The 23,783-nt window shown below is 40.7% G+C and overlaps 1 protein-coding gene across 1 annotated transcript in view; it reads left to right on the plus strand.

Annotated features, from left to right (window-relative positions):
- Nucleotides 7,835-23,783, plus strand: part of LOC108636858 (fibrous sheath-interacting protein 1-like) — a 31,611-nt gene continuing 15,662 nt past the window's right edge. The window contains exons 1-3 of the mRNA XM_018053767.1: nucleotides 7,835-7,862; nucleotides 9,836-10,089; nucleotides 22,858-23,368. Coding sequence (XP_017909256.1) covers nucleotides 7,835-7,862; nucleotides 9,836-10,089; nucleotides 22,858-23,368 — 793 coding nt within the window. The remainder of the gene's footprint in view (nucleotides 7,863-9,835; nucleotides 10,090-22,857; nucleotides 23,369-23,783) is intronic.

Below are 23,783 nucleotides of genomic sequence, written 5' to 3' on the forward strand. Positions count from 1 at the left end.
CCGAATTAGTGTCAGTTGAATTCACAGCTAGGTCTCTTATGTTAAAGCTGAGGCTTTGAGAGAGAAAGGGTGGGACTCTGAGAATTAGCACAGGGGATATGGCAGGATTTGGTGAACTTGGGGTACCTTGAATCCTTAGAGTCGTCAACCTACCCTTCCCAGCTGAAGTACCACCTGTTTTCCTGTTTGATGAGGCTGTTCCTCTTTTCATTGAATTTTCTGACACCTGAAGGAGTTGCATTACCAAGTCAGTTCTCCCTGTGTGCCTAAGACCAATTCACAGATGTACAGCTACACCTGGATCCCAGCATACCTCAGAATGCCAATAATAAAGTCAATGTTAGGAGGAAATAGGTTAGGGTGCTAAAAAAATTGTAAAATTTTGCCAGTTAATCTTTAAAAAAAAACAGGAAATGTAAAAATGGATTTTGAAGGTTCTATGTCCAAGAAAGAAAAATCTGTGGGAGCACTTAATCAGAGGTTCTGGATTCAATGTGTTAGTCTGAATAGGCAGCATTGATTCTAATTGTTTCCTTGATTGGTTGACCAAAACTGGGATGTGACCTCACCGAGTTGCTAGAAATTCCTTTATAGAATGTAGGAGTAAGGAATCTAAACACTTAGGGAGATAAGATTAACAGTGGGGATATGTCATTGGTATTGAATCCCTTGAGGGTGTCCTGATGAAACTCTTCAGTGAAAGCTTGAGAGATACAGTGATGAAGGGCCCACTCACATCTTTTGGAGAAAAATTAGTGGTCCTTCTGTGTAGGTCAGTGGTGCTAGTGGAATATGCTCAAGCTGAAATGGGGCTCCCTGATGTTACTAGGGATATTAAGATCCTGATATAATGGAGCTTCTGGAGAAGGGAATGGCAACCCACTCCAGTATTCTTGCCTGGCGAATTCTGTGGACAGAGGAGCCTGGTGGACTACAGTCCATGGGGTCGCAAATGGTCGGACACGACTGAGCGACTAATGCACACACATAATGGGGCTTAAGTAGCAGCACTTCACCATTAGAAGGCAAGATGGGAAACATGGCTACCATAACAGGCAGCAGGATGGGCATTTTGAATGGAATGACAATCAGGGATCTTTGGGAATAGCTATTAATGATGGATCCCTGTGACTGAAATAGCTGTGCTCCTTGGTCCTTACAACCAAAATCTCAGCATCTTGGGCAAACAGAGGCTTGTTTAACTTTTCTTTTTACAGGAGGATGGTTTCAGCTCTCACCTAATTCATAGACAGATATCTGTTCATAAGCTCAACATCCTTTCAGTGGAAGCAAGGTCAAGAACTTCCTACAAAAGAGACCTGAGCGTGTTTATTAGAATCTCTTTATTGGAGCAACCAAACTCATTCCTTGATATTTGCTGTGTGTTTATTTACCTGGCAAATGCTTTTTCCTCTAGGCAAATAAGTAGAGCATTTGCTTTTCTCTAGTGAGAGAAGCAGAGTAATTTCACTGCCTTGCCTCAGAGTGGTGATATCTCCTTTGGCACTGTGGCACCGTTTTGTCCACAAAGTTGTTGCCCATCACACAGGACATCATGTTAATCCAGTGTATTTTGACATGCTAATAGGACCTGGAGAGTAAGATACAGTAGGTACCACTGGTATCTTGGTATAAGATACGTGCGTAGTACTATAAAGGAGACAGTCCAGGCAGCCTGCTGCCATTCATACAGCAGTGAAGCTCCTTTCTCTGTCCCTTACCACTGACAGAGTAATTCTCACCATGTTATGGATACTTTATTTTGCTGTGAGAAATAATCCTGAAAGGATCATATACTGGTGTGGTGATGGAAATGAATAAAGGAAAAAGTAGTTTGAGAAAGTTATGGTTCTTGGCCAAAAAATGGAATTGTTGGTTAAATTAAAGTAGAAATGGCACTAGCTTATGAAATCTATAGTATGCTTTATGCAGGTACTGCTAAGTGTTCTTCCTTCCAAGAGTAAGAAGTTTACTTAAATGTATAGATGAGGGTAGCACAGTAGAGAGAAAGGGTTGTTCTGGCAGACTAGAGAATATACACATTCTTACATTCTTCGTGAAGACATTTAAATTAAAAAAGAAGGTTAAAAACACTAGACTGTCCAAAAGAAACATACTGGTTACAGAAGTAAGAAAAAGTGATCTATCAAATTATTTGAGCAAAGATTCCAAATAATGCTAGTATCACTCATCAAGCAGGAGGTCAAATTTTACTGGAGAATAAAAAAAGGATGCTTAAGTCATGATTTGAGCATATCCAGGTGCAACACGTACCTTTCTAAGAAAAAGTATTTCATTCATTAGCCAAGTTTTGTTAAGCTCCTACTATGTCAAAATACTTTTCTGGGGATAGAGTCATGAAATGATCAGTCAACATCTCTGTCCCCTTTGAGCTTGCATTCCAGTGGAAGGAGGCAGGCAACAACAATAAAAAATTATAGAAAAGATAAGAAGAGGAAGTCCTATGTATGGAGAGAAATAGGCAGGGAGAGGACACCAGGAGTGCAAGTACAGAGGAAGCTCTTGTACTTTTACATAGAGTGGTCAGGGAGGGGTCCACGAGAAGGTGACATTTGAACAAATGCTTGAAAGACAAGGGGGAAGAAGTTGTGAAGATATCTGGGAGGTGGCCATTTCAGGAAGATGGACAGCAAGAGCAACATCCCTACAACAGGAGCATGCTCTTCATGTTCCAGCAACAGAAGGGTAGTTAGTGTGACTGGAGGAATTGAACTGAGAGGAAAGTAGGAGGTAAAAACACAGCGGTGATAAGGGAACCGAACTCCTAGGAGTTAGACATTTATGTTGAGGTAGCTGTGGACCATGGGAGGGTTCTAAGTAGAAAATCACCCAGTGGATTAACGTACATTTCTGATAGGACTCAGGGTTGAGAATGCTCAGCAGGGCAGCCAAGGGAAGCAGAGCAGCCTGGAGGACAAGCAGCAGTCTGGTGGGAAATGATACGTTAGTGTGGTAGTGTGGAGAAAGTGAGAATAAGCAAGATTCTGGATATATTTTGAGGTAGAACCAATAAGATTTCCAATACATTGTAGACATGGTGTGAGAGAAGGATTGGAACCAGGGATGGCTCCATGGTTTCTCACTTGAGCAGCTGGAAAGCTGGAGTTGCTATTAACCGACATGAAGACTGTGGGAGGAGCAGGGTTAAGGCAGAGATCAGGAATTTGGCTTTGGACATGTTAAACTTCAGGTGCATCAGTTCAGTTCAGTCTCTCAGTCATGTCCGACTCTTTGTAACCCCACGGACTGCAGCACGCCAGGCTTCCCTGTCCATCACCAACTCCTGGAGCTTACTCAAACACACGTCCATCGAGTCGGTGATGCCATCCAGCCATCTCATCCTCTGTCGTCCCCTTCTCCTTCACTCTTTCCCAGCATCAGGGTCCTTTCCAAGGAGTCAGTTCTTCGCATCAGGTGGCCAAAGTATTGGAGTTACAGCTTCAGCATCAGTCCTTCCAATCAATATTCAGGACTGATTTCCTTTAGGATTGAGGGGTTTGATCTCTTTGCAGTCCAAGGGACTCTCAAGAGTCTTCTCCAACACCACAGTTCAAAAGCATCAATTCTTCGGCGCTCAGCTTTCTTCACAGTCCAACTCTCACATCCATACATGACTACTGGAAAAACCATAGCCTTGACTAGATGGACCTTAGTCAGCAAAATAATGTCTCTGCTTTTGAATATGCTATCTAGGTTGGTCATAACTTTTCTTCCAAGGAGAAAGCATCTTTTAATTTCATGGCTACAATCACCATCTGCAGTGATTTTGGAGCCCCCCAAAATAAAGTCTGACACTGTTTCCACTGTTTCTCCATCTATTTCCCATGAAGTGATGGGACCAGATGCCATGATCTTCGTTTTCTGAATGTTGAGCTTTAAGCCAACTTTTTCACTCTCCACTTTCACTTTCATCAAGAGGCTTTTTAGTTCCTCTTCACTTTCTGCCATAAGGGTGGTGTCATCTGCATATCTGAGGTTATTGATATTTCTCCTGGCAATCTTGATTCCAGCTTGTGTTTCTTCCGGTCCAGTGTTTCTCATGATGTACTCTGCATATAAATTAAATAAGCAGGGTGACAATATATAGCCTTGATGTATTCCTTTTCCTATTTGGAACCTGTCTGTTGTTCCATGTCCAGTTCTAACTGTTGCTTCCTGACATGTAATTATACTATGGGTTGATAGATTTATAATTTATAAATACAAAATTAATTTTAACAAGTTAGTCATGAAAAGTTAACTAACTAGTGAATTCAGATAAAAATGCATTTTAATAATTAAAAACTGGACTTATTAAGTTAATTGTTTTGGCATTTTATAAGGATGGTCTATGTGGGAAAAATTTTGGACATTAAAAAATGATAATTATAGTAAGAGAATTTACATCCAACAAACGGAAGTGCTTATTTGAATCTACTTCCCTTTTTAAAAAAATTTTACTTAAAAAATTAAAAAAAATATTTTTAGTTGAAGGATAATTGCTTTACAGAATTTTGTTGTTTTCTGTCAAACCTCAACATGAATCAGCCACAGGTATACATATATCTCCTCCCTTTTGAACCTCCCTCCCATCTCCTCCCCATCCTGTCCCTCTAGGTTGATACAGAGCCCCTGTTTGAGTTTCCTGAGCCATACAGCAAACTCCTGTTGGCTATCTATTTTACATATGGTAGTGTAAGTTTCCATGGTACTCTTTGCATACATCTCACCCTCTCCTCCCCTCTCCCCATGTCCATAAGTCTGTTCTCTATGTTTGTTTCTCCATTGCTGCCCTGCAAATAAATTCTTCAGTACTTTTTCTAGTGAAACTTCCCCTTGTTTCCATTTTTTTCCAAATGCATTTTGTATTTAGCCTGTCATCCTAAAATTATTATTAGCTGCTTTAGGGGAACTTGTGTTTTCACCACGCATGCTTGAAGTTAAAACATTAATTTGAAATTTGATTAAAAGGAGATAAAGGCTGTTCATTATTTTGTCTGATTTGACAGTATTTTCTGTATCATAAAATACAAAGATTTAAAGCTTTTAAAATTTCTTTCCTTCTACTAACTCTGGGGTTCTCCATTTCTTCCTTTTCTAGTTGCTTTAGGTGTAGAGTTAAGTTATTTATTTGACTTTTTTTCTTGTTTCTTGAGGTATGCCTGTATTGCTATGAACTTTCCTCTAAGCACTGCTTTTATAGTGTCCCACAGGTTTTGGGTTGTTGTGTTTTCATTTTCATTCATTTCTATGCATATTTTGATTTCTTTTTTGATTTCTTCTGTGATTTGTTGGTTATTCAGAAGCATGTTGTTCAGGCTCCATATGCTGGAATTTTTAATAGTTTTTCTCCTGTAATTGAGATCTAATCTTAATGCATTATGGTATAGAATGGACTTTTAGACTCTGTGTGAGAGGGAGAGGGTGGGATGATTTGGGAGAATGGCGTTGAAACATGTATACTATCAGGTAAGAAATGAATCGCCAGTCTATGTTCGATACAGGATACAGGATGCTTGGGGCTGGTACATGGGGATGATCCAGAGAGATGATATGGGGTGGGAGGTGGGAGGGGGGTTCAGGATTGGGAACTCATGTATACCCATGGCTGATTCATGTCAATGTATGGCAAAACCAATACAGTATTGTAAAGCAAAATAAAGTAAAAATAAAAATTAAAAAAAAAAAATAAAGCTTTTATTCCTTTTTTCACTATTTTTTTCAGGAAGATAATTTTAACACATTCAGTTAGATGATGTTTCCAACACCACCATGTTGAACATGGATTGTACTTATTTGTCTTGATACCCTGCATATTTCATTCTAAATAAGTGACTAAGCACCCCCACTTGGAGCTGGGGCTGTAGCTAATCCTTGCTCACCATTGGAAATGAAAAGAGAGAATGTTAACAGGCCATGATTAGAAAATATATCCTATGAAAGGTGGGGACCCTATTTTGCCTTATTTATTTGAAGTATTTACTTCCTAATAAACAACCTTTTTAGAAGGCTCTTTTCCTATAAATACTTATGAAAATAAATGGTTTTCTGCTGTGCGTGTGTGGCTTTCTATATAAATACATGAACAGATTTCCATAATTAAACCTAACCACAATCAAAGACTGTGATTATTATTCAGTTCTATTTTCATGGCAGACCAAATTAAACCTCTATGTCAAACATGTAGTGAATATCACAGTGATAGGCCCAGAATATAGGCTTTTTATTGCACTTGACAATTTTTGTGAATCTGAAACATTTTTCCTTGGTTAGTGGGTATGGAGTTGGTGGGGATAAGGGGGCATCATAGATGGGGTGAGTCATTGCCTGTAAAGGGTGATGTAGAGAATACCAGAAGTATCTTCTCCCTTCAGCCAGTTTGTCTGCCTGTCTGCTGTTAGCCGCATCTGAAATGTTGGGGATTCTTTAGGAGTTAAAGCTTTGTTATCTGGTCTTCTCAAATAGTTAAGTGAAGTTTCATTAATCCATTAAACCCTTACCTTCCAAAGTCAAATGGAGTGAGCAGGGTCCAGAGGGAGCAGGACGCAGGGGTGAGAAAGGCCTGGGGGGACAGGCTACGTCACTGAGTTTAGCTTAGAGTGAGTGCTACCGTGGAAGGTGAAGGAGCACCCAGAGAAGGTCTCATGTAACCTATAAAACTGCCGTGTGCCTATTTTGTGCCGCAGACGTGGGAACACAGAGATGGGAAGTATCTAGTCCCAGTCTTGAGAAACTTAACATCTATCAGGAAGGGCAGATGAAGGGGGTGCTGGGCTGAAATAACCTGGCACTCCAGGTTTGGGGGAAGAAGGGAGCAACTGTCAGACACTGAAAGGAGGTTCTTGATCATACTTCTGGTTCAGGTTTGTGAAGGGGAAGGGGCTCTACTAGGCTGTTTTGCTGTATAATGTTTTTAGATGTACCATACTACTGCCAGAGTGCTTCCCCTGGAAAATGGAGCTTAACCAACTCTTCTGAGCATCTGTGTGAAGACAGTGAAAGTGAAAGTCACTCAGTAATGTCAGACTCTTTGCGACTGCATGGACTATAGAGTCCATGGAATTCTCGAGGCCAGAATACTGGAGTGGGGAGCCTTTCCCTTCTCCAGGGGATCTTCCCAACCCAGGGATTGAACCCAGGTCTCCTGCATTGCAGGCAGATTCTTTACTAGCTGAGCCACAAGAGAAGCCCAGTAAGATTATGAAAATTTCTGGGTTTACATTCTGACTTCATTTTTTATTACATCTGGACCTTGGACCAAAATACTTAGTTTCTCTGAGCCTTAATTCCTTTATCTGTTCAATATGAAGAATGATTTCCCAGTTCCCTCATTGGGTATTTGGGAGAGTGGAATGGAATAATTATGTCAGCATTCTTGGTACATACCAATGGTAGTCTTTGACTTCATATAAACTCTATCCATACCCCAACTCCACACCCCAACCCTAGTGCAACTAACTAATGACCAGGGCTGGAATGGTTACCTGCCTAATGTAGGACTCAATGGCCAGAGAGGTGGAAAGAATTATCCCTTTAATATGACTTCTTGCTCTGTGCAGAAGGGACAGTTAAATTCATCATTTAAGAGAGAGTATGCATCAAGCAGTTTAGACTCATAGGAGTTTGGGTCCAGTTTACTACATGGATTTGTCTTGTTTACTTTCTGGAGAATTTAGCTGCCACAGTTTGGGTCATAGCAAAACTTAGCAGTTATTGTTCCCAGCACATTATCCTAAGTCTCAGTGATAGCGCGGTTTCACTTTCAGATTGGCAAATGTAAAAGGACAGTTCACTGAGCAGCAATATTAATAGGGAGCTTCATGTTTATGTAATGATGTCGGGCTTTGTGTGCCACGCAGAATGTATGGGGTAATTAGACGTTTCAGATACATGTCTAGACAGGGTAAAGCTTGAAGAGCACTGTTGAAACCCTGGGAAAAGCTACAGGTCACCCATTTGTGACCAGAAAAAAACTCTCCTTGATTATCAAGTTAAACATGGAGTTAACTCTCTGGCCCTAGATTTGCACAGAAGAGGAAAATCAGATCTGATGAGATTAGACAGACTGACCACTTTATAGCTAGACCAGGCCTCACTGTGTGACTTCTTTGAGGCTGCTAAAACTGGGATCGCCCAAATATCTGCTACTGTCCAGTTGTGGGGCCTGGATTCCCATTCTTAGAATTGCCCCTTCGGACTAAATCATTCTATTTGAAGAGCTTGCTCCTTGCGAGGATTATCTGTAAACCTAGATTGCTTTGTCTGAGGGGGAGTAATGAGGAAACATCTCAGCACTGGTAAGTTGTGATGGGAGGGCGGTGAGACATTTAAAAAGGTTTGGAATTGATGTACTTTTAGAGAGGCATGTGCTCAGGTAAGAGGGCTGAGGAGACAGCTGTGGGGTCTCCAGATGCCCGAGGGCAGGGAGCAGAGCAAGGAGGGGACATTGGTGAGAGGGAAACATGTCCTCTGCAGTTAAAAGCCCATTTCACCTACATTCCTGTACTTCACAAAATTCATCTTGAGTCCTGGACATTGATTATTTTGAGCACTGATAAAAGTGTCATGAAACCATCCCCTCTCTGGTCCTTTTTGGTTACTGCGGTGCTTTCTGGTACTGAAGACTTTAGAGCATCTGCTTGAAGTGGCAGCTTTGGCAGCGGTGATGGAGATTCACTTTCAACCTCTTGCTTGCGTGTGTCCTCTCCTGGCATCTGATGGTTGCTGTAGCCCCATATGAAGACATTAGAGGACAGTTCACTCTTTGCCAACCACCGTGACACAATCTGCAAAGCTTTACTCCTGGTACTCCAGACAGACTCTCAGTGGGTAGGGGCCACTGGAAGTTGGGATGTGCAGTTTTCAGTAGGCAACTTCATAAGTGGGTCATCTAGCCCCTGCTCTTTAAATCATCAAGTTTAGTGTTTCTCCTTGTGTTCCCACATGGACTGAAATCCGTCCTCCTTTGCATCAGGTGCCGTGCCAGCAGCCTCACACCTGTATCTCATTCTCATTGCCTATTATCGGTTGTTAGTACTCCTCATGACCAGTTGTTAGGAGTCAGTGAGTTGTTAGTGTTTCACTTTTAGTTTAGACATGTGAGGCTTTGAGAAATTGAGTACTCTGCCCAATATGAAATGGAACACCTGGGAATGAGAGATCTGGGGTTTAAACTCAGAAACGGCAACCTCAGGCTCCTACTCTTGCTGTTAAAGGTGTTTTTTCTCCTCCTGGGGATTTCTGTTGCTCCCCGCCCCCCGAACCCCCCAGAAAGCTAGCATGAAGCCTAAGAACACTTCACTTGGGAGGACTTTACCAAATGGAATGTCAGCAGCTGTGGGAAAACAACACGGAGAAAGGATGCTGGAGATGTGTTTAAGAAGAGGACAAATGCCACATATTCGCACAACTCGCCCAGCACTTCGTGTTGATCCATCAGTAACTGCTGACAAGGAGGGGTCTGCTCCTGCTTAACTCTCTTTCGAGCCTGGCCTTGAACTCTGCCCACCCAGAATGAAGGCAGACCTCCCCTGTCTTGGCAGTGAATGTGACTTTGTACGAAACACCATACCGTGGCCACTTTTACAGCTTGTTGGTCATTTTCTGTTTATCTTGACACTCAAACCTCAGCTGTCTCCCCTTGGCTCCAGTTCATATTCTCCCTCCAGCTGTGCTCTCTCTGACTGCCCTGGGCAAATGTCCTCCCAGGACTCCAGGGCTTTTCTCCTGTGAGCTGATCCCTCAGGCAGTGCTCTGCTGTGGTAGTAGGAACCAGCTTTAAGCCATAATCCCCAAGGATCCCAAAGCATTACGTTGCCTCCTGTGACCTTGACAGTGCTGGCCATAGTTCGGCAATGTCTGTGCCCAGCCAGCTCTGCCTTGCCAGCCTCTGACCAGTTTGTAGAGGCTGGGGCGGAGCTGCTGCCCCACTGCTCCCAGGCTGATCCTGCACAGCTCAAGCTGCCACTTCCAGAGCCCTGCCCAGACTTGGAAGCTGTGGCTTATTGTGCCTGTCTCAGTCTGGGGGAGCAGAGCCTGAAACTTACAAGCTGTCACTTAATGGACTATAGTAGCACCAGAAAAGCAGAAGTGGGTAGGGTCAGTAAAGCTGGCCACAGCAATTATAGCTGATTGTTTCATCTTGAGGGATGTCTTCAGAGGGGATCCATACGGGGGCTGCATATTAGGGCAGTCCTCCCAGAGGGAGGAAGGGAAAGGATTTTCTCCACTCTTGGTCAAAATCTGCTCTAAGAGCCAACTAATTTGCACAAGCGTGGAAGTGGCCAGCTGAGCATCTCCCACCTTATTAGCAAGTTACAACTCAGCCTCAGGAGGACAGCCCTGGATGAGTGGCTAGAGGGGTGCGATGTGCCTGAGGGTGACAGGAGGAGTGTGGCATCAATAGCATGCCTGAATCTATAGCTGTGGGGGCAGCACCAGCCTTGTTAGATCCGCTCCGCCCCGCTTCAGGCAGATGCACAGCTCGTGATGGAGAAACTGAATACAGTCGTACTGGAGCATTTTAATGCCAGTGCAACTTGGTCCCTGGGCTTGTCTGTGCTGCTAGGAAACTTCTTGTACATTCAAGGAAATAGTTTTCCTTTCCAGTTCCCAGGGTTGGGGCATCTCTCTGAGGGATGTCACTTGTGTGGGTTGTGTTATGGAACTGAACTTGAGTCTGCTCTCTGGGGCACAGTAAAGCCAATTGACTGATGGCAGGCTGTGGTGAAGGAAAGTGCAGTGTTCGCTCTAGGGCACCAAGCAAACAGTCCGGGGCAGCTTGTGCTTAGAAGACCTGAACTCCCAACAGACTTTCAGGGAAAGGCTTTTTAAAGACAGAGTGAGGGAGGGGGTTTGTGGGGTATGTGATCTGCTCATGGACCTTCTTCTGACTGGTTGGAGGTGAGGTAATAGGAAGTCACCATCATCAATCTTCTGATTACAATCAGTCTGAGATCTTTGCTTGTGGCAAAGTACAGTTCACGTCTTCTACCTGGTGGGGGCGTCGGTACCTGCAAAACCGCTCTAAGGACGTGGCTCAGAATATTATATGAAGTCCTTGAGGAGGAACTAAAGATCCTTGACTTTGTTTAATGGCTGAACTATTACTGTTTGGTCCTGTTTGACTGTTTTCTTTTGCCTTTGCATTTTTTTCCCCCACTTCTCTGATTAAACTTAATCTTTGACTAAAGTTTTTCTACAGACAAAAGACCTGCAGGGGACCTGGGGGAGGGAAGGCTGTTCTGGGAAGGCTGCATAGGGTCCTGCTTGGTGACCAGTGGGGTCCAACTGAGTGTTCTCTTTGCTTGGGGCTGTCTAGATAATACTACCATAATGAGATCCTTCACAGCAAAAGGCAGAAGAACTGTTCTCGGAGCAGCTGATGAATGTGGCATTGATGGCTGCTCTCTCTGGAAAGCAAAAGTCCTCTTGGTCAGAGCCTGTAGGCTTTGTTCAAGCCATTGACAGGCCTTGTGAGGCGGCCAGGTGCTGCATTTAGGGCCATGCTGTATCTCCACTTTGTTTCAGCACCCCGAGAGATAGCCTCTGTTGTGCTCTTGTGGACTGGGCGTGAGTGGTGGTCAGTTATCCTCCTCAACACCTGTTGGATATACTCCCCTGACCTTAGAGGAGCGCTTGTTGGGGATGGTCCTGTACTGACCACAGCACCTCTGCCTGCAGGCTAGCCTAGACAGCGCATGTTGAAGATCCCAGACAGAGACAGGGTTCTGAGATCACCTTCTCCTTAATGGGAAGTTTAGATGATATCAAGAGAAGTATTTAAAGTTTTAGAGAGGCAGCCCTGTGGGTATACAGAGGTTCCTTAGGTTCTTGTTTTTTGGGTTTTTTATTTTTATTGGAGTAGAGTTGATTAACAATGTTAGTTTCACATGTACAGGTTTCATCAAAGTAATTCAGTTATATATGCATCTATTCTTTTTCCATTTAGGTTATTACAGAGCAGAGTTCCCTGTGCTATATAGTAGGTCCTTATTGGTTATCTATTTTGATAATACCAAATTTCTCTAACTTGACTCAAGGCCCAGCTGACCTCTGACAAAAGGGTGAGGCTTGATCTGGACTCTGGCCCACATTTAAGCATTTAAATAGTTAGTGGCCTTCTTGACTTCTGACACCATCATGACCCCCTCTGACCCAACTTATCTCTGCATAGTAAAGATAAACTTCAAACTGAGTAGAGAAAACCATGCAAATGATTTTCACAACTGTTACTGTGCAATAAATCATCAATCTTGCCTAGCAATGAGACGTGGTGGTTTTAAAAGTGACATGCAGGATTTATTTCTCCAGGGAGTGCGGGGTGGGTGGGTGGTCCAGCCCCCTGTGACCAGAAAAAAATGCATTGTGTGCAGACTTGTCCACCTCATTGCCAACAACGTCCTGGTTAAGCTTTGTTTTGCTGAGAATGTAGGGCAGGAGTGCCAGGCTCTTTCCAGCTGTGGAGTTGGATCCCAAGCCTTGTTTCTGCAAAGAAAGTGACAGATGTGTTAAAGAGGGGCTGTTCCAATGTCTTTCTCAGTGCAAAGAGAATCTGATTGAAGTGGATCTATTGTTTCTATCCTAGAAAATAGCAACTGCTGGCAATCCTCAAATGACAATTTTCCCCCAGAATGGAAAGATGAGAGCTCCCTTTCCCCATCATTGTTTTATAAACCAACGTTGTGAAGTCGATCTAGCTCTCCAGCTGCACCCTTCTGACTGTGTCCCCAACTAAAGCTCAGTTCCTGGCCCCTTTTCAAAGTGGAGGAATGGAGAATCCTGTACCCTGCTTCTAGCTCCTCCCATCCATGCCCACCCTTCCGTTATACACTGGGACTCTACTGGCATCCCACCCTTCTCATCCTCTTAGAAACAGAAAGCCTGATTTCATGGAGAGCAGCTCTGGTACCGAGGCTGGGAAAAAACCATCACTGAGTGCTCAGGGGCATGGCAGCCTTTCATTGAGCAAACGCATCAGGCAGACCCTTCCAGGCCCTGCCTCGCCCAGCCATTTGGGGAAGATAGGTGGCCCGGGCAAGGGCAGTGTCCTATGCTACATAGTTACTTTGACATGCAGGCCTTGCATCAAATCAGGCTTCCAACACCACTGCAACATTCATGAACTCACTTCCGAACCACTCGTCTTGACCTGTTTCACACTCTGTGTTATTCTATGCACAGATTCTCCGGCTTCTGACCTGGGGGCTGACTCATTTTCCTGTTTACAACCTTGCCTCAGCCCTCATTCCGAATGTTTTACATAGTTTCTCTGGCAATGACCTTTGCTTTCCTTTTAACTAGAGTTCAGATTCTCCTCTGGCTGGACAACTGAGTATTCTGAGTGAAAATATACCAGATCTTGCTTGGCCCCCAGGACCTTTGTGACCTCCTAAAGAGTGTTGTACCTGCCAGAGTTGGGGCAGTCTCGGTGTGAGAGAGAAAGGGGAGGAATAGGATAAAGAGGAAAGGAGCTAAGGGGGGCAGGATGAATAAGCTCATTCCGTCTATGAATCCTTGGCACTGCATCCTGGTTGATGCAGACATTAAACGGAATACTAATCACTTACCCTCATCATCTTTTTAGACTTTACTCTTAAGAGCCGCAACTAGTGGTGTGACTCTGCTGAGCCTATATGAGCAGATGGGTGGTGTGTCAACTTGCAAATGCTATTCTGTAGTCCAACTATAAGTCTTAATATTCTATCCCAAGTGATTATTTTCTGACAAGTAATTCTGCTTTTATATCTCAGTGAGCTATTCAATGGATGCTCAGACTGAATGAGATTGGTGAAGTTCAGCAACACCTTGATTCTTAATCCTTTATACTTTATTAAATGTCAGGCCCCTTCTATTGTTTATTTACTTAATGGCAATTTCAAAAGTTGCACAGTGATCAATAGATCCCTCTCTGCTCATGCCTTCTTCTTTGGGAAATACCCCTTACCCCGAAACATGGACTTGAATGGCCAAGTTCATACCATGTGACCCTCACCACAGGTGATTGGACGAGTGGTTGAACACTTGAAACTGACACGGTCAGTCTGTCACCTGGTCAATGACCAACTCAGTTATCTTGCTTAAAAATTTGAGCTAATGGACATAAAGACCATGGTCAGTCATTGATGGGTGTTAGACTCGTAACGTCGTGTTGAGTGCAGAGAAGAGTTAATTCATGCTACCTGGTCAAGCTGAGGTTGTGAGAGAGCAGAAACCATTAATAAACAGAGAAAGCTGATTTGCAGAGAAGAGGATGGATTGAACAAGCAGTTGAGAACACAGGGACTTAGTAAGAGAACAAGATGAAGCAGATGACTTTGGTTCCTGGGGGCTTCTCAGCTCCAGACCCCAAGAGGCCTGTTGATAGTTCATTTCCTGCTTGTTGGTGGCTTCAGCAAACCATCCATGAGATGACTTCTTGGATCTTTCATCAGTACTCACCTCTACTGCCTGAATAAAGAGTTTTCCAGACAAGCAAAAGCTAAAGAATTAGTTCATCGTTCCCTACCTTGTTTTTTTGAGATAAGGATTTCTGTTCCTTGTGGCTAAAAACCTTTGATTACACCACTACTTAGGTGTTGCCAGCAATGGCTGCAACAAAGAGTTGTAAACTTATATAGTGGTATATTGGAATGTTTTCTAGTTGCTTCTGATAAAGTAGAACTTGATGTCATTGAAAGCTGTTTACATCCATACTCTTGCTGTTAATCATTTAGGATGTTCCGGTTTTCCACCCTTTTTTCATTTGTGATAATTGTATTGGCTTTATAGGGTGTGTCTTCAGGAACTTAACATTTGTGGGCGGGAAAATCCACATCAGACATGAGCTTACATCAAAGGACAAAATTGCCTTTGCTAGTTTATAATGCTTGACTTTCTGGCTATCTGTACTGGAGACGTTATTTTGATTGCCTTGTCAATAAATCCAGTGTGAGATGAGTAGAGATTTTTATGGCTGGGGAAACTCCAGATACAGAGCATAGCATGGGAGGCAGGGATGAGGGTGAGGTAATCCACAGTCTGATCCCTCTCCAGCAACTTCAAGTTGCACTCCCCATCAGATTTAGCTCCTACAACAAACTGGTGTTTATATGGGTGGAGAAGTGTAAACAGTGGGCACCCTGGGAATGGAGCTGAGGTTGTCTTTTTTTTTTTCTCCCTGAAATGAACTGAAGGAGAGGACACTGTGTAAATCTGGGTAAGATACTAAGCTAGTGTGGGTAATAAAATCCAAAGTTAAGTGAAATAATCTACAGGAAGAGTTTTTAATATCTGAGGGAATGGACTGAAGAAGAAAGCTCAGTTTGGAAAAGGACATGTAGAGAATGGTAGAGGGAGAACTCATTTCTGGTGAGAGGCTGTGTAGCCTGGTAGTTAAACATACAGGCGGATCCAGACTACTTGGATTCAAGTTCCACCACTTACTAGTTGTATGACCAAGGACAGTTTTCTTAATTTCTTATTGCTTTAGCTCTTCATCTATAAAATGGGAATAACAATAGTATCTACATAGATTTGTTATGAAGAGTTAAGGAATTGATACATGTAAGGTGCATAGCGCAGTATTGGCCCAACGTAGGTGCTTAGTGAATGCTGGTTATTATTCTGTAAGACATCACCTGGGGTGCCAACAAGACCAGCAAGATGCGTGAGAACTAACACCACAAGTGGTCTATAGTATTTTTTTTCTAATGAGAAAATTGAGTACATTTACTCTTTGACTCTGGAGTGTGTCTGTTTTGACTAAAACAAGAAAGAAGATCCATAAAAAGGCTACTGAAATGAGGATGGGAAAAGAGGGGCTTTCATAGAAGGAGAGAAAATAGATTGGGCTCTGGTCTGGAAAAATGAAGACTGAAATGCTCTATGGTGAATTTCATAAAGGACAGGAATAGCATGAATAAATAACTTGTTTATGAAATACTGGAAAATTAGAGCTGGCATGAAAGATGAATACTTTGAGGTGAGGACTTGAACAGATGGTTACTTGACTGTGCTTGCACAGTGAGTCATTCAGCTAATGGAGCTCATTAGGTCAGAGTTTCAAAGCAAACTGATGAAGGATATGGATTATGGCCCCTGCACTATCAAGGGTCATTAGGGATATTTGTTATAAGACCCAGTTTAGTCCCATTCAGCACTTGTAAATAACTTATAGTAATGTAGTACTTAGCCATTTCAAAACACTCAGCAACCTTAATTCATTTGATTCCCACAATACTGATTTACTGAGCTTAGATTATGGGCAAGGCTCTGCAGAGAATCGAAAGATGAGAAAGGTGGCTTGTGGTGGCTTGTGTTGTGTCTGCTATATTACCACTCAGAAACACTGTGATTAATTTAATTTAATCTGCAGGCTTAATATACTTGGTTCACTTTTACTTATAATGTTTTGAGACTAGAGAATTTTTCATTTTTTTGGATTCAAGATTGGTATTGTGAAGAAATTCAAGAAATAAAAGTTCACTTTTTGTGATGTTTTGTCTTCATAAGTTCTATCCAGGTCACATTCTGAGGTACAATTGAACATCTCATTCTTATATTTATTTTTAATTTTGGAGTGGTTATTCACAAAAAAGAAATTTTGGAGCTGGAAGTTAATGCAGAGTTCTTCAGTTCCCTATTTCATAGCTGTATGAAATGGGTCCTTAAGTGACAAGAACAAGGTGGGAAAGCTTGGACTGAAGCCCAAGTTCTAGTCTTCTATGTTTTCTTTCCCATTGAACTGCTTCCCACAGAGGATCAGGGTGATTGTAGTTGACCTTATTTCTCTGTGTGTATTTGTGTGTGTGTGTGTGTGTGTGTGTGTGTGTGTGTGTGCGTGCGTGCACGCACACGTGCTTAGTTACTTCAGTCATGTCCAACTCTTTGCAACCCTGTAGACTGTAGCCCGCCAAGCTTCTCTGTCCATGGGATTCTCCAGGCAAGAATACTGGAGTGGGTAGGCATGCCCTCCTCCAGATTTCTGTGCTTTATCTTGGAGCACTCAGGAGTAGATGTACTATGGACCCAGGGAGGCTTAAGCTCCAGGGCCCTTCTCTTGTATGAACCTTGAGTGGGGAGAGGAAGCTAGGTTGTAATCAGGAAACATTTCTATATAAGCATTTTTGGTAAATGATCCAAAGAGATAACATAAGAGATGAACTTGATTTTCCAAGCCTCCATTAAGATGCTGTGATCTTTTCACGTTCTAAAGAAAAAGAAACTCACTCTCGTACCTATTCTCTATTTGTACTTCTGTATTATTTTTCTTAAAGAAGTACCTTTCCCCTGCTACAATAAAAAATAAAAATTTTTATTTATATAAATTTTTATTTATGTAAATTTCAGGCTCCTTGAAATCTGGATAGGCTTCTGATACCCAAAGATATAGCTGGTTGACGTAAGACAAACACCAACAGACATAAAAGCAGAAATTGACAGTAACACAATAATAGTAGGAGACTTTAACATCCCACTCACACCAATAGACAGATCCTCAAAACAGGAAATTAATAGGAAACACAAGTCTTAATATAAATAGTGATGACCAGGGTAGCCAAAAATTGTGATTTGACTATTTTGGAAAAATGGTAGGAAAGAGAAGGGATATTTGAAGTAACAAAGTTAAATCTTTGGCTACTGTTAAAATAAGTCAGCATGTAATGGATGTAATAATACAGTAGCATTGTATGATTGACATGAAATGTGAGGTATTGACACAAAACTGATCAATTAGGAAAGAAAACTATTAAGAAACAGTATATAAAGTCAATGGCAGGGGAAAACTTCTAAGGAATTAAAAGGGGTTGACTCTGAAAAACAAAACTAAAGAGTGGGGACAAATGGGACAAGGAGCTACCATATTTGCTTAAACGTTTAAACAGTTATTTCTTTAGCATTTTATTACTTTGAGAAAATTTAAAGTAACTTAAAATATAAAAATAAAAGTGCTATTCAACATTTTAAATAAAACTAATTTAAAAATAATAACTTGAAATATTAAAATGAAATTCCAACCAGCTCTTTTTTCCTTGTATAATATTTTATATTTTATTTAAAATATTTTATTAAAAGATAATTGCTTTACAGAATTTTGCTGTTTTCTGTCAAACCTCAACATGAATCAGCCACAGGTATACATATATTCCCTCCCTTTTGAAACTCTCTCCCATCTCCCTCCCCATCCCACCCCTCTCGGTTGATACAGAGCCCCTGTTTCTCTACTGCTGCCCTGTAAATAAATTCTTCAGTATTATTTTTCTAGATTCCATATATGTATGTTAGAATATGATATTTCTCTTTCTGACTCACTTCACTCTGTATAATAGGTTCTAGGTTCATCCACCCCATCAGAACTGACTCAAATGCATTCCTTTTTATGGCTGAGTAATATTCCATTGTGTATATGTACCACAAATTCTTTATCCATTCATCTGTCAATGGACATCTAGTTTCCTTCCATGTTCTAGCTATTGTAAAAAGCGCTGCAGTGAACAATGGGATACATGTGTCTTTTTCAATTTTGGTTTCCTCAGGGTATATGCCTAGGAGTGGGATTGCTGGGTCATATGGTGGTTTTATTCCTAGTTTTTTAAGGAATCTCCATACCATCTTCCATAGTGGCTCTATCAATTTACATTCCCACCAACAATGCAAGAGCATTCCCTTTTCTCCACACCCTCTCCAGCATTTATTGTTTGTAGACTTTTGATGATGGCCATTCTGACTGGTGTGAGGTTATATCTCATTGTGGTTTTGATTTGCATTTCTCTAATAATGAGCGATGTTGAACATCTTTTCATGTGTTAGCCATCTATATGTCTTCTTGGGAGAAATGTCTATTTAGGCCTTTTCCCCACTTTTTGATTGGGTTAGTTGTTTTTCTGGCATTGAGTTGCATGAGCTGCTTGTATATTTTGGATATTAATCCTTTGTCAGATGTTTCATTTGCTATTATTTTCTCCCATTCTGAGGGTTGTCTTTTCACCTTGCTTATAGTTTCCTTTGCTGTGCAAAAGCTTTTAAGTTAATCAGGTCCCACTTGTTTACTTTTGTTTTTATTTCCTTTACTCTAGGAGGTGGGTCATAGAGGATCTTGCTTTCATTTATGTCATCGAGTGTTCTGCCTGTGTTTTCCTCTAAGAGTTTTATAGTTTCTGGTCTTGCATTTAGGTCTTAATCCATTTTGAGTTTATCTTTGTGTATGGTGTTAGGAAGTGTTCTGATTTCATTCTTTTACATGTAGTTGTCCAGTTTTTCCAGCACCATTTATTGACGAGGCTGTCTTTGCCCTATTGTATAGTCTTGCCTCCTTTGTCAAATATAAGCTACCCATAGGTGCATGGGTTTATTTCTGGGCTTTCTATCTTTTTCCATTGGTCTATATTTCTGTTTTTGTGCCAGTACCATAGTATCTCGATGACTGTAGCTTTGTAGTATAATCTGAAGTCAGGAAGCTTGATTCCTCCAGCTCCATTCTTTATTCTCAAGACTGCTTTGGCTATTTGGGGTCTTTTGTGTTTCCATATGAATTGTGAAATTTTTTGTTCTAGTTCTGTGAAAAATGTCATTGGTAATTGGATAGGGATCTCATTGAATCTGTAGATTACATTTGGTAGTATAGTCATTTTCACAATATTGATTCTTCCTACCCAGGAACACGGGATATCTTAGTTTATGTCATCTTTGATTTCTTTCATCAGTGTCTTATAATTTTCTGTGTACAGTTCCTTTGTCTCCTTAGGTGAATTTATTCCTAGATGTTTAATTCTTTTTGTTGCAATGGTGAATGGGATTGATTCTTTAATTTCTCTTTCTGATTTTTCATTGTTGCTATATAGAAATGCAAGTGACTTCTGTCTATTGACTTTGTATCCTGCAACTTTGCTAAATTCACTGATTAGCTCTAGTAATTTTCTGATACTTTCTTTAGGGTTTTCTATGTACAGTGTCATGTCATCTGCAAACAGTGAGAGCTTTACTTCTTCTTTTCTGATCTGGATTCCTTTTATTTCTTTTTCTTCTCTGATTGCTGTAGCTAGGACTTCCAGAACTATGTTGACTAATAGTGGTGAAAGTAGACACCCTTGTCTTGTTCCTGATCTTAGGGGGAATGCTTTCACTTTTTCACCATTGAGAATAATGTTTCCTGTAGGCTTATCAAATATGGCCTTTACTATGTTGAGGTAGGTTCCTTCTATGCCCATTTTTTAAAGAGTTTTAATCATAAATGGGTGCTGAATTTTGTCAAAGGCTTTTCCTGCGTCTATTGAGATTATCATATATGTTTTTTAATCTTTCGATTTGTTAAGGTAGTGTATCACATTGATTGATTTGCGTAGATTGAAGAATCCTTGCATTCCTGGAATAAACCCAACTTGATCATGGTGTATGAGCTTTTTGATGTGTTGCTGAATTCTGTTTGCTAAAATTTTGTTGAGGATTTTTGCATCTATGTTCATCAGTGATATTGGGCTGTAGTTTTCTTTTTTTGTGTGTTGTCTTTGTCTGGTTTTGGTATCAGGGTGATGGTGGCCTCATAGAATGAGTTTGGAAGTGTTCCTTCCTCTTCAGTTTTTTGAAACAGCTTTAGAAGGAGAGGCATTAGCTCTTCTCTAAATGTTTGATAGAATTCTCCCGTGAAGCCATCTGGTCCTAGGCTTTTGTTTTTTGGGAGATTTTTGATCACAGCTCCAATTTCAGTGCTTGTAAGTAGTATTCTATAGTATCCTTTCTTGTATAACTGTTTTTGTTTGTCGTAGAGTTAATATTTATATACTTTTGCTTATTTTTCTGTAATCTCTCTGAAAAACTTCCTTTCCTTTCTTTTCATATAGCTTCTTGTTTTGTCAGAGTTCACAATTATTTTTCCTTTGACTTAATTTTCTGTGTATCTAGCTAAATAAATCTTTGGAACTTCTAAGCATTTATCCTATCAATATTATTTGGGGACGTGATCAAACGTATCAGATAATCTACCAATTTTCCACTGCCCCCTTTTTTATTTCCTCCCAGACACCTCCTTCCATATTCCTTCACCCTCTTGCTCCAGGATGGACTGATTTTTTTTTTCTAAGGTCTGGAAATTTCCTATGTTAAACCTTTGGTTTGATGTTTGCTGAGGATAACAGTCAGTGGACCGTTTCTAAATCCTAGTGAATTGTTTATGCATTGCAAGGAATTTTATATAAGCAGCTTTTGAAGGTGTATTTTAGTTATCTGGTACCATGTAAGGACTGCTCTCATTTTCTAGCTGTCTAGCTTTACATAGTTGGGTGAAGGAAATGCTGCTACTAATGGATAAAGTGCTACATCCTGATACCTGAAATGTCTAGTGATTAAAAGTAGGATTTGCTAATATATGATACAACTCTTATTTTTTTTCTTTAGAAAAGCTACAACTCCTTTTTTTTTTGTCATGCACATTAACCTTAAGGTGAATTACCTGAATTTTGAATCCCAGATGATTATTAAGAATATATTCCCGGATAATTTCTTGTTACTTTCAAACTCTTAATGGTACTTGCCAGTATGAAACTTGGTTTTTAATATATGGAAGTTAATATAATTTTAAAACATATGATATATTTTAAAAGCATGATATGACGTTCTTTTTACATGCTACTTTTTGTTAGCTACATTAGAGGCATTACACAATTATGGGGAATTAACTGTACTAGTTCCATGATAGCTCCCCACCAATACTTTGTAAATGCAGAGTATTCAGTTAATTCTTACTGTGTACTACAGATTAGACCAATAAAATTGTTTTACTTTATTGAAGTAAAAGTTAAGGTCATTATAAGTCATGATTAGGTTTTCTTATTGGGATTTCTTTTTAAAAATTTTTTTATTTGGATTTCTTGTTGTCAAATAATTCACTCCCCTGTAAAGGAGGATTAATGTTATCCTAGATAATCTACTATGTAAATCAGGTACAGTGCTAATTCTTTAAAGAAGGAGAAGTTTTTTCAGTGTCTTTCAATATATTTCAATCATGTTCTTTTCCAATCATTGTTGCAGTTCAGGTGGCATGCTGTTCAGTTGAATTCTTGTACAACGCATAGCTCTTTAATTTTGTTTGATTAATTTTATTTCCTGAGAACATTACTGGAAGAGAAAAAAAGGTTTTGAAATCTTTAGTATCTTGTTTGAAACAATCAATCCTGATAATGTTTACAAACAGATTAAATAATCAAATCCTCCTCCGAGGGTGCACTGCTGTTGGAATGCCCCTGGCCTCTGTCTGGACCTGTGGCATGGAAGCCACTGCACATCTCAGGATGCATCACCCCCTCTCCCTTCCTTTTCTGTCTTCCGTAGTATTGTCCACTGAAAGCTGTAGACAGACATAGGAGTGGTGAATCCCCAGGGGCAGGTTAATCCACCCTGTTTGCCTGAGTTAAGGAATTGGGTGGTGATAGGGTTCATACCCAGAAATGGAGGAAACAGAGAAACACCAACTAGATATCGTGGCAGAATTTCTTTCTTTCTATCAAAGAAGTGGTTACTTACTACCCTGCTTGATGCCCCAAGACTTAAAAATTGAAGGGTTTTTCTAATATCTTCATTTCAGCCCAAGGTTATTACTGTATGTAGAGTGTTAGTGGTTAATTTGGTGCAGTAATTTGTTTCCATCGGTGTCATGGGACTTTTCCTGAATTTTAGTATGTGTGATTGATTCTAAGCTTCTTCTCTAGGTGTGTTGTACATTTCCCCTGCATTTTTGAATGGTTTAAAATGAATGGTTGTACTATTTGGGTGTTTTGTGTAAAGGATTTTCTGTTACTTGCATTTATATTGTATTACTGAAAGCTTACCAGAGATAAATGTGTTTGCTCATTCAACTGACTGAAAACTTTTGGTTTGTCTCATCAGTTAGATTCAACATCACTTCTCTCTGAGGAACAGTTAAGGTGTCTTCTGGATGAATGCTCGTTCAAACAAAAGTCCACAGTTAGACTGTCTCCAGAAAGAGAAGAGAAAGACATTGAGGATATAACACCTGAGTTCCCCCAACTTTCTGGATCTATTCTCTCTGAGTCATTAAACAGGTCAAAAACAAAGGTTAGGAGCACTGAAGTGGAGGACATAAATGTGCCCGAGAATGGAGAATGTGAAACATCCAGAGGCTACTTTCTCACCAAAGCCTTGACTGGGCATCACACGTCACCAGCTCTTCTCCTTGAAGCAGAGAATGTGAAGTGCCTTCAGTTTTCTGAGGACAAGGTTATTGGTGATGCAGAAGACTACTTTATGTCTAAGACTCTGGGCATTGGGAGACTGAAAAGGCCCTCTTTCTTGGACGATCCACTGTATGGCGTCAGTGTGAGCCTTTCATCTGAAGACCAACATGTGAAACTCAGCCCTCCAGAGAAACTCAAACCAGGTGAGGCTTGGAGAATACGCTGAAAATAATCTTTACTAAACACCTCAATATAAAGGTAATACAGTTCAAAATATAGTAGGATAAGGAGGTATCCTTGAAAGTCACAGATGGGTCAGTTAAGAGCATGCTAACGTAAGAACATATTTGTTAATGTTTCTATCAGATCATTGTTGGGATTAGTACTTTTATAAAATACATTATTTTTAATAACTAATGCCATTATTAGTTATGGTAGTTATGGTTATCCAGAAAGCAGTGTTGATTTCAGAAGAAAAGAGAAATTAGTTTGAATGGCTACAAATAATTTGAGTAGATTTGCTTAGTATTTTAACTTCCAAATATCAGTGATGAATATTTGTTTCGAGGAGTGAATTCGTGGAATGCTGTGTATCATTGCGGTTTTGTTAGTTTCAGT

Source organism: Capra hircus, chromosome 10, assembly GCF_001704415.2.
Source record: "Capra hircus breed San Clemente chromosome 10, ASM170441v1, whole genome shotgun sequence".
NCBI lineage: Eukaryota > Metazoa > Chordata > Mammalia > Artiodactyla > Bovidae > Capra > Capra hircus.